Genomic DNA, 15,287 nt, shown 5'->3' on the forward strand with positions numbered 1-15,287 from the left:
TCTAAAAGCAGATGGGTGTCTAGAAACCAAGCAACACAGAACTGTCAGGGTTGGAAGGGACCTCAAGGCAGTTCCAACCCTCCTGCCCTGGCCAGGGACACCTCACACTACATCACTCACAGCCACATCCAGCCTGGCCTTCAAAACCTCCAGGGATGAGGCTTCTACCACCTCCCTGGGCAACCTGTGCCAGTCTCTCACCACCCTCCTGGGGAAGAACTTCTTCCTGACATGGCAGTGATTTATTCCCACCCTGGCCTCTCCAGAGCTGCAGAGCTCAAAAAAGCCTCAGCTCTCACCATGGTGCACCTGCTGCACCAACCTGGAGCCCAGCAGCTCACCCAGGCTCTGCTGCTTAGTCTCTAGAGAGAGGAAGGGAAGTGGAACCATACCCAAGATGTACTTTCTGAGCTCAAATGCATCTTCAGTGGCAAACAGAGTCTTTGGGAACCGGATGAATATTTTGGTTCTGGAAAGAGAGAGCACAAACAGCTCACTGCAGCAGTTTCAGGTGCCCCAACCAGGCCCAGAGCTCTCCAACTAGCTGGAAGAGGTGACAAGTTACATCTCCTTCCACAACACTCTACTGGCACGTCCTGAACAGGTGCAAAAGGGTGAAGGGAGAGGGAAGGAGCAAACCATCCTGCTGCACAAGCTCACAGTTGTCCTGACAGGTGCAATGTGGAGAGCTCTGCCTTTACCCAACTCACAGTTCCCCAATCTGGGATCTCTACAACCTTCCCAGCAGCTCAGGATGAGCAACTGAAACCCAGTGAAACAGGATTCCTGGGTTTAGCTACCAGCCTAGGCACTAATGCAGGGACTTTGATAGCCACAGGTTGAAGGGGACAGCAGAAGGTCCTGCTTCGCCCCATGCCTTGGCAGAGAGGGCAAAGTTGTGGTTCAAAATTGGCTGCACAAGGCAGTTAAGAGAAGAACTCAAGCCTAGTGCAGGCAAGTTGCTTCTGGCTGCCCAAGCAAACAGGGAGACCTGGAGCTAACTCAAAGATGGAAGAAACTGTGCTGGATTCCAAGCTTCCAAGGAAGCAGAAGGTAAATCCATAAGTCTGGGATTCAGATCTGGCTCCTTGCTCCTGTGCAGCACATACCTCTGGGGGGAGGTTGCTTTGGTCACTAATCTGAAGCTGTCAGGCCTGCAAAGCCAGACAGGTCCATCTAACTCACATGGTCAAGCAAGAATCAAGCTGAAGAGATCTGCTCACACTGCTAGATCTTGGGGGCTTGCAGTCACAGCCAGGACAGAGGATCCAGTAAGGTAAACCCCATGTAGCTGAGCAGCAGAGAAAGCAAACTTACCTCCCTAATTTGTATTCCTCAGGCTTGTAGCCAAGATGCTTGATGAGCTTCTCCACACCCTCAGCTGCTGGCCCATTCCAATTTGGCCAGGTAGCTGGACAGAGGGATTTATACCTGAAAGGTCAACATGACATCCACACAAATGACTGGTTGTTTGAGGAACCCCTTCCTGAAGCTACCCCCTCCAGATCCTGGCTGCTTTATTGAAGGCAGATGCCAAAGGAAGGCAAAATGGAGACAGGACACATACAAAGGTTATCTTTGATGCAGAAGCTTCTCTCCTGACACCATGGGACTTGACATATCTGCATGAGTGTAGGGAGGCTCTGCAGAGAGACTTGGATAGATTGGACCCATGGCCAAGGTTAATGGGATGAGATTCAACAAGGCCAAGTGCCAAGCCCTGCACTTGGGTGAAAGCAACCCCAAGCAGCACTATAGGCTTGGGGCAGTGTGAGTGGAAAGCTGCCTGGTAGAAAGGGCCCTGGGGGTTCTAATGGACAAGCAGCTGAATAGGAGCCAGCAGTGTGCCCAGGGGGCCAAGAAAGCCAATGGCATCCTGGCTGGGATTAGAAATGCTGTGTCCAGCAGGAGTAAGGAGGTGATTGCCCCCTGGTACTCAGCTCTGGTGAGGCTGCACCTCCAGTATGGTGTCCAGTTTTGGGCACCTCAACACAAGAGAGATGTGGAGGTGCTGGAGCCAGGGCAGAGGAGGGCAAGGAAGCTGGGGAAGGGCCTGGAGAATAAATCTGATGAGGAGTGAGTGAAAGAGCTGGGGATGGTTAGTTTGGAGAAGAGGAGGCTGAGGAGAAACCTCCTTGCTCTACAACTACCTGAAAGGACACTGTAGAGAGGTTGGTGCTGGTCTCTTCTTACAGCTAAGCAGTGATGGAACAAGAGGCAATGGCCTCAAGCTGCCACTGGGCAGGTTTAGACTGGACAGTAGGAAAAGTTTTTCCCCAGCAAGAGTGGTCAGGCACTGGAATGTGCTGCCCAGGGAGGTGGTGGAGTCCCCAAGCCTGGCTGTGTTGAAAGGTGGTTTGGATGTGGTGCTTGGGGCTATGGTTTAGGGGTGAACTTTGTAGAGCAGGGCTCTGGGTTGGACTTGGTGATCCTGAGGGTCTTGTCCAACCTGAATGTTTCTGTGATCCTGTGAGTTAAGCACATCCTGTTGGGGAGCCCTCATGGGAGGTCAGGTTTCCCTGGCTGGAGGACAGAACACCTCTGCTCACCTCTGCAAGAAGATCTCATACTTGCGCCGGTAGGCAAAGCCAGCTCGTCTCACCCTCAGGTGCTCCATCAGGCCCAGGTACTTCACCTGGTGTCGGATCAGAAAGTCATCAAACTTCCCTGGAGTGAGGGAGGACACACAGAGTCACTGGCAGGCACTGTCTGTGGAGGCTCACTCACTTCTTCATGGGTCAAGACAGATTAGGAAGGGGTCAACTCCGCAGCTGGTAACAGCACGAGAGGAGATGGCCTCAGGTTGCAGCAGGGGAGGTTCAGGTTTGACATCAGGAGAAACTTCTCTACTGGAATGGTTCTCAACCACTGGAACAGACTGCCCAGGGGGGTGGTTGAATCCCCATCCTTGTAGGTGTTTATAAAACACAGAGATAGGGTGCTGAGGGCCATGACTTAGCACCAGAGTCAGCAGAGCTAGAGAACAGAATCATAAAGTGCCTTGGGTGGGAAAGGACCTCTGAAAGGTCATCTAAGTCCAATCCCCCTGCAGTAAGCAGGAACATCCCCAACTAGATCAGGATTTACACCTGAAAGATCAGCAAGACATCATCACAAACAGTCATGGTTGAAACTCCATGATCTTAAAGGTGTTTTCCAACCCAAATGATTCTGTAAGCTGAAGCCTCCCCCAGTTCATCCCTTCCCCTCCACTGTCTCTTCGGCCCCAAAGTCTTACCAGGCTCCTTCAGCTCATTCGGCTTAATGCATCGGACATAAGAAGGCTCCTTGGACATCAGGATTTCTATGAGGCTTGTCAGACTGTTCTTGAACTGAGTTGCAACCTAAAAGGACACAGCAAGATGTTTCTCAGCCTTGGAACTCAGGTGCTGCAGTAACTGCAAGCAACTCAATCCCTGCAACCACCTTAAAACCTGCAAGGGAAGTGCTGACACACGCAGTGGTAGCACCAAACTTCTCAGCAGCTCAATGCTGAGCTACAGAGTGCTCAGCAGGAAGAGCTGGGCCCCTGCCATGGAGCTGGACATGCAAGGCAGCCCTTTAGAAACTAACTACCCTTGGATGGTGGCCACAGGGCTCCTTTTAAGGGGATGCATCAGTAACAGCATTGAGGGATGTCACACTGGTGACTGCTGTCTCAGCAACATCACTGTTCAGCTAGCAGGAAGCTAGCAGAGGTACAAAGCCAGCCAAAAAATAACAATCCACTGAATTCAGGACTAGGGCTGGGGTCAATGGTTCAATCAAGACTTGGGAAGTTGAGTTTTATTGACAAGATCTCAGGATGCTAGGGACTGGACCTCACCCAGCCCAAGCCCCAGCACCCAGCCTGAGCACTTCGAGCACACAGACAAAGTTCAGATGAAACTCACAGTCTCTGGTCTCCTCCTGTTGTCCAGCTCTGACAGTAAAAAACACTCCCTGATAATGCCATTTTTAGAGTTGCACAGCACCTGAGACAGGAGAAGGGAAACACTGCCTTAGAGGGGTGCAGTTCCTGCTGGGATGCTCCCAAGCTCGAGCAGCACAGCTGTGGGGACACCATGCAGGTGCCCAAAGAGCATTGCCAAGGAGAAATAGAAGTTGTTTGCCTCAGAGACAAAAAGCAATCTTCTGCCAAGCAGCTCTGCTTCAAGAGCCTGTTTTCACATAATCCCAGCATAGTAGGGTTTGGAAGGGACCTCTGGAGATCATCCAGACCAATCCATCTGCTCAAGCAGGGGCACCCAGGTTCACAATGTCCAGGGAGATCTGGAATCTCTCAAGAGAAGGAGGCTCCACCACCTCCCTGTGCAGCCTGCTCCAGGGCTCCAGCAGCCTCACTGTAAAGAAGTTGCTCCTCATGTTTAGCTGGAAACTATTTTCTTCTTACCTCTTTCAGGTTTCTGTAGAGGAGATCATTATTTTTCTCCAGGAACCCTGAAGAAAAGCAAACAAACAAACAAGGAAAAGGAGAGGCTTCAGTTCTTTTTGAAGGCTACACACATTCTAACACAAAATTTATCTCCCCGAGATTCACACTGCATTCATGTTTAAGACTCTGAACTAGAGGTGGCTTCAGAGGGCAGGTAGCAAGGAAGCATGAAGGTTGAAAAACATCTAAGATCAAGTCCAACCTTCTACCCAGCACCATCAAACCATGTCCCAAAGTGCCATGCCCATACACTCCTGGAACACCTCCAGGGGTGGTGACTCCACCACCTCCCCTGGGCAGCCTGTTTCAATTCCTGATAGGATAGAATTAACCAGGTTGGAAAAGGTTGGACTGGATGATCTCAAAGGTCTATCACCCAGCACCATCTGATCAACTAAACCATGGCACCAAGTGCCTCATCCGGGCTCTTCCTAAACACCTCCAGGGATGGGGACTCCACCACCTCCCTGGGCAGCACAGTCCAATGCCCAATCTCTCTTTCTATGAAGAACTTCTTCCTAACATCCAGCCTAAACCTCCCCTGGCACAGCTTGAGACTGTGTCCTCTTGTTCTGCTGCTGCTTGCTTGGGAGAAGAGACCAACCCCCACCTGGCTATAACCTCCTTTCAGGGAGTTGGAAAAGACCTTTGAGATCATTGAGTCCACAGCAGCATGCTCCTTACTGAAGTGATAGAAGCAGTCTTGCTTGGGAGAGGTGCTAATGGACTAGGCCATCATTTTCACACATAATCCCAGCTTGGTAGGGGTTGGAAGGGGTCCCTGGAGATCATCCAGTCCAACCCCTCCTGCTAAAGCAGAGGCACTCACACCAGCGCTCCCAGGATCACAATGTCCAGGTGGACTTGGCATCTCTCTGGTCCATTTCCTGATCACTCTTACAGTGAAGAAACTTTTCCTCCTACCCAACCTAAACCTCCCCTGGTGCAGTCATGTTTAAGACTTTGCAGCCATGGTGCCTTCAGAGGGCAGGTAGTTTGTCATTCACCTTCAGGTCAGGTTCACTCTGGGCCATGGTTTAATGGCCACGGTGGTGTCGGGTTGACGGTTGGACTGGATGATCTTAGAGGGCTTTTCCAACCCAAACAATTCCCTGATTCTATGATCTACCACACTGGCTTGGAAGCTCAGGTAACTTCTAGGCTGGTGCTTGGGTCACACTCACCAACAGCACTGTAGGTGACTTCCCCTGCGTAGTGGAGGAGGCGGAAATCCACCCAGTCGATCGACTTCCTTGTTTTCTGGTCTGCCAGCTTGCGGCTGCAGAGACACCAGAAACCAACATCAAGAGCAGAAAAAGCAGAGGGGTTTGGAGCACAGCCCTGTGAGGAGAGGCTGAGGGAGCTGGGGTTGCTTAGCCTGGAGAGGAGAAGGCTCAGGGGAGACCTTCTTGCTCTCTACAACTCCCTGAAGGGAGGTTGTAGCCAGGTGGGGGTTGGTCTCTTCTGCCAGGCACCCAGCAGCAGAACAAGAGGACACAGTCTCAAGCTGTGCCAGGGGAGGTTTAGGCTGGATGTTAGGAAGAAGTCCTTCCCAGCAACAGAGATTTGCCATTGGAATGTGCTGCCCAGGGAGGTGGTGGAGTCACCATCACTGGAGGTGTTTAGGAGGAGACTTGATGGGGTGCTTGGTGCCATGGTTTAGTTGATTAGATGGTGTTGGATGGTGGCTTGTACTCGATCTCAAAGGTCTCCTCCAACCTGGTTTATTCTATTCAAATAGGTTCCCCCAGATGGTAGAAAGTCACCTCCAGAAAACACAGCTGTAGGAGAGCTGGGAGTCTCAGTTCTATCAGCATGCTTCTGACTACACAGCTACAGCCCACAGTCACTCTGTCCATTCTGAGGAGCCAACAGCAAAATATAGTGTTGGAAGACAGGAGCTAGCTACCAGAAACTCCTCAAGGTATCTGAGAGTCCCCATTGCCACCTGGCAATGATCACCCTTTCCACAATTATCAACATTTCTTCCTGTAATATTGATTTCAACACAATCTCATTGCCCACAGGAGAAAGAGATCAGAATAGAATTAACCAGCTTGGAAAAGACCTTTGAGACCATCAAGTCCAACCTATCACCCAACACCATCTAATCAACTAAACCATGGCACCAAGTGCCTCAGCCAGTCTCCTCTTAAACACTTCCAGTGATGGTGACTCCACCACCTCCCTGGTAAAAGTACATTGAGTTGGAAAGGACCTTTGAAGGTCATCTAGACCAACCCCCTGGAAGTGAGCAGGGACATAAAATTGCTTCAGGTGGAAAAGACCTTCAGGATCACTGAGTCCAACCATGACCTAACTCTGCCAAGTCATGGTGCTGAGGGTCATGGCTTAGCCTCTTTGAAATCCCTCCAGGGATGGAGAGTCAACCATCTCCCTCAGGAGCCTCTTAGAATAGAATTAACCAAGTTGGAAGAGACCTTTGAGATCATCAAGTCCAACCTATCACCCAACACCATCTGATCAACTAAACCATGGCACCAAGCACCCCATCCAGGCTCTTCCTCAGCATCTTTCCTAAACTGAGGGGCCCAGAACTGGACACAGGACTCAAGGTGTGGCCTAACCAGTGCTGAGCACAGGGGCAGAATGACCTCCCTGCTCCTGCTGGCCACACTGTTCCTGATGCAGGCCAGGATGCCATTGGCCTTCTTGGCCACCTGGGCACATTGCTGGCTCATGTTCAGCCTACTATGAACCAGTACCCCCAGGTCCCTTTTTGCCTGGGAGAAGAGATCAGGCCCCACCTGGCTACAACCACCCTTCAGGTAGTTGTGGAAAGCAAGGAGGTCTCCCCTGAGCCTCCTCTTCTCCAGGCTAAGCAACCCCAGCTCTGCCTTTCCAAGGGAGGAATTTCCTTCTAATGCCAAACTAGATCCCAACCTTCCTCAATTTCAAAGTGGAAACAGGGGGAGGGAAAAGGATTGCTTGAGAGAATTTTGCCCTGGAGCAACACAGCTACACACACACAAAAAAAAAAAACCAGGACTCAACAAAAATATCTCAAAAATAGAAGGAAAAGTAGAAAATCAAGGACTCCTGAGGGGGGAAAAAAAAAAGAGCAACCTAACAGTTGAAGTTTCAGCTTTATCAGCAGGCACTACCAGCAGAGCTGTGTCACAACAGCACATTAGCACATCAAGATTGCCTTCCAAGAGCCTCGCCAAGAGCAGGTCCTATTTAAGCAGCTCCAGCACTTCTATTTCGAGCTTGTCATCAGGCAGAGCAGGATTAAGGCACATTTGTGGTGACAAGGAAGCTGGCAACACATTTTCCACTTGGCTGTGATGAACCTCAGAGCTGTGGAGACAGTGACGACTCGGCAGCGTGACTCCGAGTTGATGAGTTGTCAGAGCCTTCCAGCAGGCTTCTGCTGGGAGCTGCCAGCACAGCCCAGCCCCAACCTGTTCAGCTGCTACCCAAACTGAGTCAGAAAATGCTGCAAACTGGGTAGGAACTGAAATGCTGCTCCTGGAGGAGATCTGAGCAGGAGCACAGATCTTCCATCCCTGGAGGTGTTCAAGAGGGGATTGGACGTGGCACTCAGTGCCATGGTTTAGTCATGAGGTCTGTGGTGCCAGGTTGGGCTTGGTGATCTTTGAGGTCTCTTCCAACCTTGGTGATTGGTGCCATGGTCTAGTCATGAGGGCTGTGGTGACAGGTTGGGCTTGATGATCCTTGAGGTCTCTTCCAGCCTTGGTGATTCTGTGTGTGATCACTGTGCTTCTTCCTCCATGTGTGGCTATGGCACTTCAGGACATGGTTTAATGGCCATGGTAGTCTTAGGCTGATGGCTGGACTCAATCATCTGGGAGGTCTTTTCCACCTGAACTCATTCTATGGTTTTCCTTTGTCCCATTTGCTGTTAAATTGAACAGCAGAGCTTGACTTTTCTCTCCCTCAGTTCCAGGGCTCCAGGCAGCAATGGAAGTTCCTCATAGGTACCTGAAGCCCACACAGCTTCAGATGGACCTTTGGCTCATCATAGAACTGGTTGGGTTGGAAAAGATCTCTAGGATCAAGTCCAACCATCAGCTTAACACTGTCATGGCCACTAAATCATCCCCAAAGTGCCATGCCCATGTGTTGCTTGAACACCCCAAGGAATACAGAAAATGAACCAGGCTGGAAGAGACCTTCAAGATCATTGTGTCCAACCCATCAACCAATCCAACCCACCTAAACAAATAACCCATGGCACCAAGCACCCCATCAAGTCTCCTCCTGAACACCTCCAATGATGGTGACTCCACCACCTTCCCAGGCAGCACATTCCAATGGGCAATCACTCTCTCTGTATAGAACTTCTTCCTAACCTCCAGCCTAAACCTCCCCTGGTGCAGCCTGAGACTGTGTCCTCTTGTTCTGGTGCTGGGTGCCTGGGAGAAGAGACCAACCCCCACCTGGCTACAACCTCCCTTCAGGGACTTGGAGAGAGCAAGAAGGTCTCCTCTGAGCCTCCCCTCTTCTCCAGGCTAAGCAACCCCAGCTCCCTCAGCCTCTCCTCACAGGGCTGTGCTCCAAGCCCCTCCCCAGCTTTGTTGCCCTTCTCTGGACACCTTCCAGCATCTCAACATCTTTCATGAACTGAGGAGCCCAGAAGTGGACACAGGACTCAAGGTGTGGCCTAACCAGTGCTGAGCACAGGGCAGAATGACCTCCCTGCTCCTGCTGGCCACACTGTTCCTGCTGCAGGCCAGGATGCCATTGGCCTTCTTGACCACCTGGGCACACTGCTGGCTCATGTTCAGCCTACTACCACTACCCCCAGGTCCCTTTCTGCCTGGCTGCTCTCCAGCCACTCTGTCCCCAGCCTGTAGTACTGCCTGGGGTTGCTGTGGCCAATGTGTAGAACCTGGCACTTAGATGTGTAAAATCTCATGCCCATCTGTCCAGGTCCCTCTGCAGAGCCTCTCTACCCTCCAGCAGATCAACTCCTGCTCCCAGCTTGGTGCCATCTGCAGGGAAGCTGTGGGTAAGAGATGGGCAGGGTCCCTGTGGGGTAGGATGGAGAGAGGCAGTGCATACGTCACGAAGTGGGCATGATCTCCTACTTTCTCCTCCAGCTTCTCCAAGAAGCTCAAGTCAGTGGCTTCACCAGGTCGGAGGCACTCTTCATCCTGAAGCAACAGAGCAAACCAGATCAAACTCTGCTCTGGGCAAACACCTCACTCACACTCAGTACAACATTGTGAAGCAAGCCCAGCCCTGGATTGTCCAACTTGGGATGAGCTTTATTTTATACAAGCAACTTCCTACTTCAATTTAGAGCTTCATTGGTCTGTCTACAGCAGACCTGCCAAGATAAGTCAGGGTCAGCCAAGTCTGGCTTTTTCTTCCACATTTGGCAATGCCCTGCCTCATCCTTTATTCTTTCTAGGTCATTTAAAAAAATCAGGGAGAAAATGTCCATCATTCCACATCAAAATCCAGAAGGACCTCCCATTTCTTCTGCCATTCCTATGAAGGCCACAATGAGGATCTTCTTCAGATCATTTGTAGGAGCAGTAACAATTAAAGAGCAAGAGAAGGGCCTGCAGCTCAGGAGGAGGAGGAGGAAGGCAGCTCTCAGGTTTCTCTCCTAGCTGAGCCCTTCTGAAACACCAAGCATCAAAGCTAGCAAGTCACATGAGGAGACAGATGGGATGAGTTGTCCTATCTTTAGAAAGGCCTGGATGTCTGGGCTCAGGAGGTGTTCTGCTGGCTGCCTAACAGTACTTGGAAGGCACCTGGGTCCCACTCCTGTTGCTATCTACAAATCACCCAGGTTGCTGCAGGTACTGTGCTTCTATCTCTCAGTCTCTCCAAGCAGAGACATGGAGAGAAGAGTCTGGGCCTGCTTTGAGCACTCAGGGTTGCTGTGGAAGCAGCACAGCTTCAAAACCCACAGCTCTGCCAGCAAGCAGATCCTCTACCTTCATCTTCTGGGTCTCTGCTTGCAAGGTCTAGCTGTTTACACTGAGTTTTGCAGACCCATCACACTATGAGAAGCACAATTATGGACCATGACAGCAGGACACAGGCAAGTGTTTTCATTTAAGCAGCACAAACTCTTGTTCTTACCAGAATGGAGATGATTCCTTTATGCTTCTCCTCAACCAGGTCACAGATGATCTTGTTGTTGAAATATGGAATTTGTTCCCACTGGAAAGAAAAGGGGAAGGTAAGTTTTAGAGGAAGAGCTTTTCCTTGTGGTGGGGCAGTTCTCTGAAGCCAAGCTCCAACCCCAGGCAAGATCCCAGCTGGAAATTCACACCAACCAAGCTGATGGGGAAAGAGTGACAGCCCAGTGACCCACCAACCTCACACTGAAGCCTTCCTACTTCAGCAGCCTAGACATCCTCTTCACAGAATCACAGGATGGTCTGGGTTAGAAGGGACCTCCAAAAGTCATTTAATCCAACCCTCTCTGCAGTCAGCAGGGGTATCCTCAACTAGATCAGGTTGTCCAGAGCCCTGACAAGCCTCACCTTGATTACCTCCAGGGATGGGACCCCAACCACCTTCCCAGGCAACCTCTTCCAGTGTTCCACTGCCTCTCCATGTGAATGCAACTCCATCTTCCTGTGCCTCAACTGGTGAAGCTCTCCATTTCTACAGGGACATTGCCACTGTTGACCTGAGTTTTGGGGCATATCCTCCTCCCTCTTCAGATCTAATAAAGGATGTCCCTGCTGACTGCAGGGAGGTTGGATTAGATGACCTTTGGAGGTCCCTTCCAACCCAAACCATTCTATGATGTCAATTAAATCTAGGCTAAATTACCCTGCAGGTGATTTACAGAACAAGACCCATGGCTGTCTTCTACTTCCCACATGAACAATGAAACTTCAAAAAGGGAAAAAACCATAGCAGGATGTCTTCATCAGTGATCAAAAGCATCAAGAGTGATGGCAGCCCAAAGGAAAAAGGGAAAGGGGGAAGAAACCAATAAGTTACCTCTATTCCTTCCAGTTTATATTCCTCCTGCTCTGCTTTCAAGGTCATCTCAATCAACAGCTGCTGGAGCTTCTCGTTGCAGTAGTTAATGCAGAACTGCTCAAAGCTTCAGAGGGGTTACAGGAGCATTAGTTTTGATATCATGGACAGTTATACTTCTCCCACCACTTTCAAGCCAAACAACCTCCTTCTCCACAGACCAAACCCACAACATCCTTCCTCCCACACTGTTGTGCCAACACCTCCAAATCCAGGCTCAAATCCTAACCTAGCGCACTCAGGTTATGGAGGTCATCTGTAGCTTGCTTTGCTGGGACAAAAGTACACCCAAGAAGACATGAAGGACTTCAGCACATGGCCCCACCAGTGTGAGGACAGATTACCCCAAGGCTCAGGAAGTGTTACCTGTTTGTGTCCAGCACTTCAAAGCCATAGATGTCCAGCAGGCCAATAACTGTTTTGCGAGTCGAATCCTGTTAAAGACACCATTGCCCTGTAACTGCTGCTTCAGCTGGTGCTGCTCCCCTGCCTGATCCATCTTGTGCCCTCCACCCACATATCTGAGACACACACCAATGGAGTAACCACCTTAAAGCAGGCAGTGAACTGCTAAAACTCTTTAACAAACCACCTTCCACACCTAACTCAGTTCTCCAGCTCAGTGCAGTGGGATGGCCACACATCAGTCACCAAGCATCCAAGATACAGAACCACAGAATCAACAAGGTTGGAATAGACCTCAGAGATCATCAAGTCCAACCTGGCACCCAACACCTCATGACTAACTAAACCATGGCACCAAGTGCCACATCCAATCCCCTCTTGAACACCTCCAGGGATGGGGACTCCACCACCTCCCTGGGCAGCACATTCCAATGGCTAACAACTCTCTCTGGGAAGAACTTTCTCCTCACCTCCAGACTAAACTTCCCCTGGCACAGCTTGAGACTGTGTCCTCTTGTTCTGGTGCTGGCTGCCTGGGAGAAGAGACCAACCCCCACCTGGTTACAACCTCCCTTCAGGGAGTTGGAGAGCGCAAGAAGGTCTCCCCTGAGCCTCCTCTTCTCCAGGCTAAGCAACCCCAGCTCCCTCAGCCTCTCCTCACAGGGCTGTGCTCAAGGCCTCTCCCCAGCCTCATTGCCCTTCTCTGGACATGTTCAAGAGTCTCAATGTCCTTCTTAAATCGAGTGGCCCAGAATTGTTGAGGCTGGAAGACAACTCTGAGATCATCAAGAGCAGCTTCTTGCCTGGAGGTTGCAATCCTACCACTCCTGCTGAGCCATTACCTCTGAACCACCTCCCTCAGCATCACATCCACACATCTTTTACACACCTCCAGGGATGGCAACTCCACCACCTCCCTGAAATACTTGGTGCTGAGTGCTGTAGATCTTCACTGGAGGAGCTTTGCTGAACATGCTAGGGGCACTCATTGTCTAGGGGGACATTAGGCAAGCAACCAACCTTGTTGGCCAGGGAGTTGTTGATTTTGTTGACCAGCCAAGTGAAGGTTCGTCCATAGATCGCCTTTGCTACTGCATCCCGAGCATAGAATGCCATGTCCACGTTCAAGGGGCTTAGGACCTACAAGTGAAGATAGGCCAGAGATGATCAACACCACAGCTGCTCAGGTCAAGCTTCTGCAAAGCTAGTTCACACTGATGGCTTGGAGAGCCAGCCATGCTGCTGGGTACTACAGCACAGTGCTCACCTTGGCTACAGCTAGAACCATAGAACTCTTGAGGCTGGAAGAGACCTCCAAGGTCATCAAGTCCAACTACTTGCCTAAAGCTCACAATCCTATCACTGCTGCTGAACCACTAAACCATGTCCCTCAGCACCACATCCAGAGATCTCCAGGGATGGTGACTCCAACACCTCCCCAGACAGCCTGTTCCAGTGCCTGAAGAAATTGGTCCTAATACCCAACCTGACCTCCCCTGGGCATGACTTCAAACTGTTTCCTCTTGTCCTGTCACTTGTTGCATGTGACAAGAGACTGACCCCCACCTGGCTCCATCCTCCTTTGAGGCAGTTGTAGATAGCAAGGAGGTCTCCCCTCAGCCTCCTTTTCTGAAGGCTAAACAACCCCAGATCCCTCAGCCATTCCTCATCAGACTTGTGTTCAAGGGCCTTTCACCAGACACGCTCCAGCACCTCAAACTCTCCAGCCTGACCTTGAACACCCCCTGAGAGGAGGCATCCACAACCTCCCTGGGCAGCCTGTTCCAGTGTCTCCACACCCTCACTGTGAAGAGTCTCTTCTTAACACAGGACTAACTCCATACCTCCTCAGACCTGGCTTCGATCTTCCGATGGGTGAGAGCCTCCTGCAGGATGGACAAGTGTGCCCCCAGGAGCTGTAGGAACAAGCAGGGGCACTCAGAGTAAGGTCAGCAGGAGAATATGGAAGTAAGTGGCATTTTTGTGATCAGCAGGGAACAACCCCCCAGTTCATACAGTCATAGAATGGTAGGGCTTGGAAGGGTCCCCTGGAGATCATCATGTCCAACCCCCCTGCCAGAGCACCTTCACCTAAAGCAGGTCACACAAGAACACATCCAGATGGGTCTTGAAAGTCTCCAGAGGAGAGCCCACAACCTCTCTGGGCAGCCTACTCCAGGGCTCCAGAACCCTCACAACCAAGAAGTTTTCCTCATGTTGAGGAATTTTCTGGGTTCCAGTTTGTATCCACTGCCTTTTGTCCTATCACAGGACACCACTGAGAAGAGCCTGGTCTCTTCTTGACACCCACCCTTCAGACATTTGTAAACATTGATCACATTCCCTCTCAGGCTGCTCTTCTCCAGGCTAAACAGCCCCAAACCTCAGCCTTTCCTTATCAGACAGATGTTCCAATCCCTTCATCATACCTCATAGCCTCTATTGGACACTCTCTAACATGTCCCTGTCCCTCTTGAACTGGGGAGCCCAGAATTAGACTCAATACTCAGATACAGAACTAACAATAGTCTCACTAGGGCAGCATACAGGGGGAGGAGAAGCTCCCTTGACCTGCTGGCCACACTCTTCTTCATGCATTCTATTTGGCCATGAGAGCACATTGCTGTCCATGGATACCTTACTGTCCACCAGTTCATTCCCAGTTACGCTCATCTTTGAGTCAACAGCAAGTAAGGAAGCTTCAGACATGTGATAGAGAGAAGAAGGGTTCTGCAATCCAAGATGGAGTCATAGAAGGTGTCAGACTGGAAAGGAGCTTTGAAGGTCATCTCATCCAGCCCCCGTGCAGTGAGCAGGAGCATCTTTACCTAGATAGCTTTCAGCCAGAGCTGAGTATGTGTGGCAATCCCTCTGCTTTTGTCCTTAAGGAGGAAAACACAGGAAGGCTAAGGCTTCCATTCTGACACCATCTGAGCAGAGATACCTTGGAGATCCACTTGATCTGTGTGCCATCACGAATGATGGAGTGCCCATTGCTGTCCTCTTCAAACTGAATGTTCCCGAGGTGCAGCACGCTCGCGACGATTCCAAAGAGATGCTGAAATGAGAGGGGAGCCACTAGAGAACAGCTTCCCACAGCTCCAGGGCATGGGGCACATGCTCACAGGGTGCTAGGGGTTGGAAAGGAGCTCTGGAGACCTTCAAGTCCAACCCCCTCTGCCAGAGCAGCACCATAGAATCTAGCACAGGTCACACAGGAACACATCCAGGTGGGTCTTGAAAGTCTGCAGAGAAAACAACTCCACAACCTCTCTGGGCAGCCTGTTCCAGTGCTCTGTGACCCTCACAGTGAAGAAGTTCCTCCTCATGTTGAGGTGGAACCTCCTGTGCTGGAGTTTGCATCCATTATCCCTTGGCCTATCCCAGGGTGCAGCTGAGCAGAGCCTGTCCCTTCTTGACACCCAGTCCTCAGATATTTATAGACATT

The 15,287-nt window shown here is 50.8% G+C and overlaps 1 protein-coding gene across 10 annotated transcripts in view; it reads right to left on the reverse strand.

The window, feature by feature from the left end:
- The window catches only part of MYO1H (myosin IH), a 71,361-nt gene that overhangs the window by 13,995 nt on the left and 42,079 nt on the right, over positions 1-15,287 (reverse strand). For all 10 annotated transcript variants that reach the window (XM_068163323.1, XM_068163325.1, XM_068163324.1 and 7 more), the window contains 14 exons: positions 14,784-14,897; positions 13,684-13,755; positions 12,860-12,979; positions 11,801-11,868; positions 11,396-11,501; positions 10,520-10,600; positions 9,485-9,576; positions 5,620-5,714; positions 4,394-4,440; positions 3,894-3,974; positions 3,239-3,344; positions 2,550-2,667; positions 1,318-1,431; positions 393-469 (listed from right to left, as the gene is read on the reverse strand). In XM_068163323.1, coding sequence (XP_068019424.1) covers positions 393-469; positions 1,318-1,431; positions 2,550-2,667; positions 3,239-3,344; positions 3,894-3,974; positions 4,394-4,440; positions 5,620-5,714; positions 9,485-9,576; positions 10,520-10,600; positions 11,396-11,501; positions 11,801-11,868; positions 12,860-12,979; positions 13,684-13,755; positions 14,784-14,897 — 1,291 coding nt within the window. The remainder of the gene's footprint in view (positions 1-392; positions 470-1,317; positions 1,432-2,549; positions 2,668-3,238; positions 3,345-3,893; positions 3,975-4,393; positions 4,441-5,619; positions 5,715-9,484; positions 9,577-10,519; positions 10,601-11,395; positions 11,502-11,800; positions 11,869-12,859; positions 12,980-13,683; positions 13,756-14,783; positions 14,898-15,287) is intronic.

This window comes from Melanerpes formicivorus, unplaced genomic scaffold (genome assembly GCF_026170545.1).
Source record: "Melanerpes formicivorus ecotype bairdi unplaced genomic scaffold, bMelFor1.0.p_v2 SCAF_72, whole genome shotgun sequence".
NCBI classification, from domain to species: domain Eukaryota; kingdom Metazoa; phylum Chordata; class Aves; order Piciformes; family Picidae; genus Melanerpes; species Melanerpes formicivorus.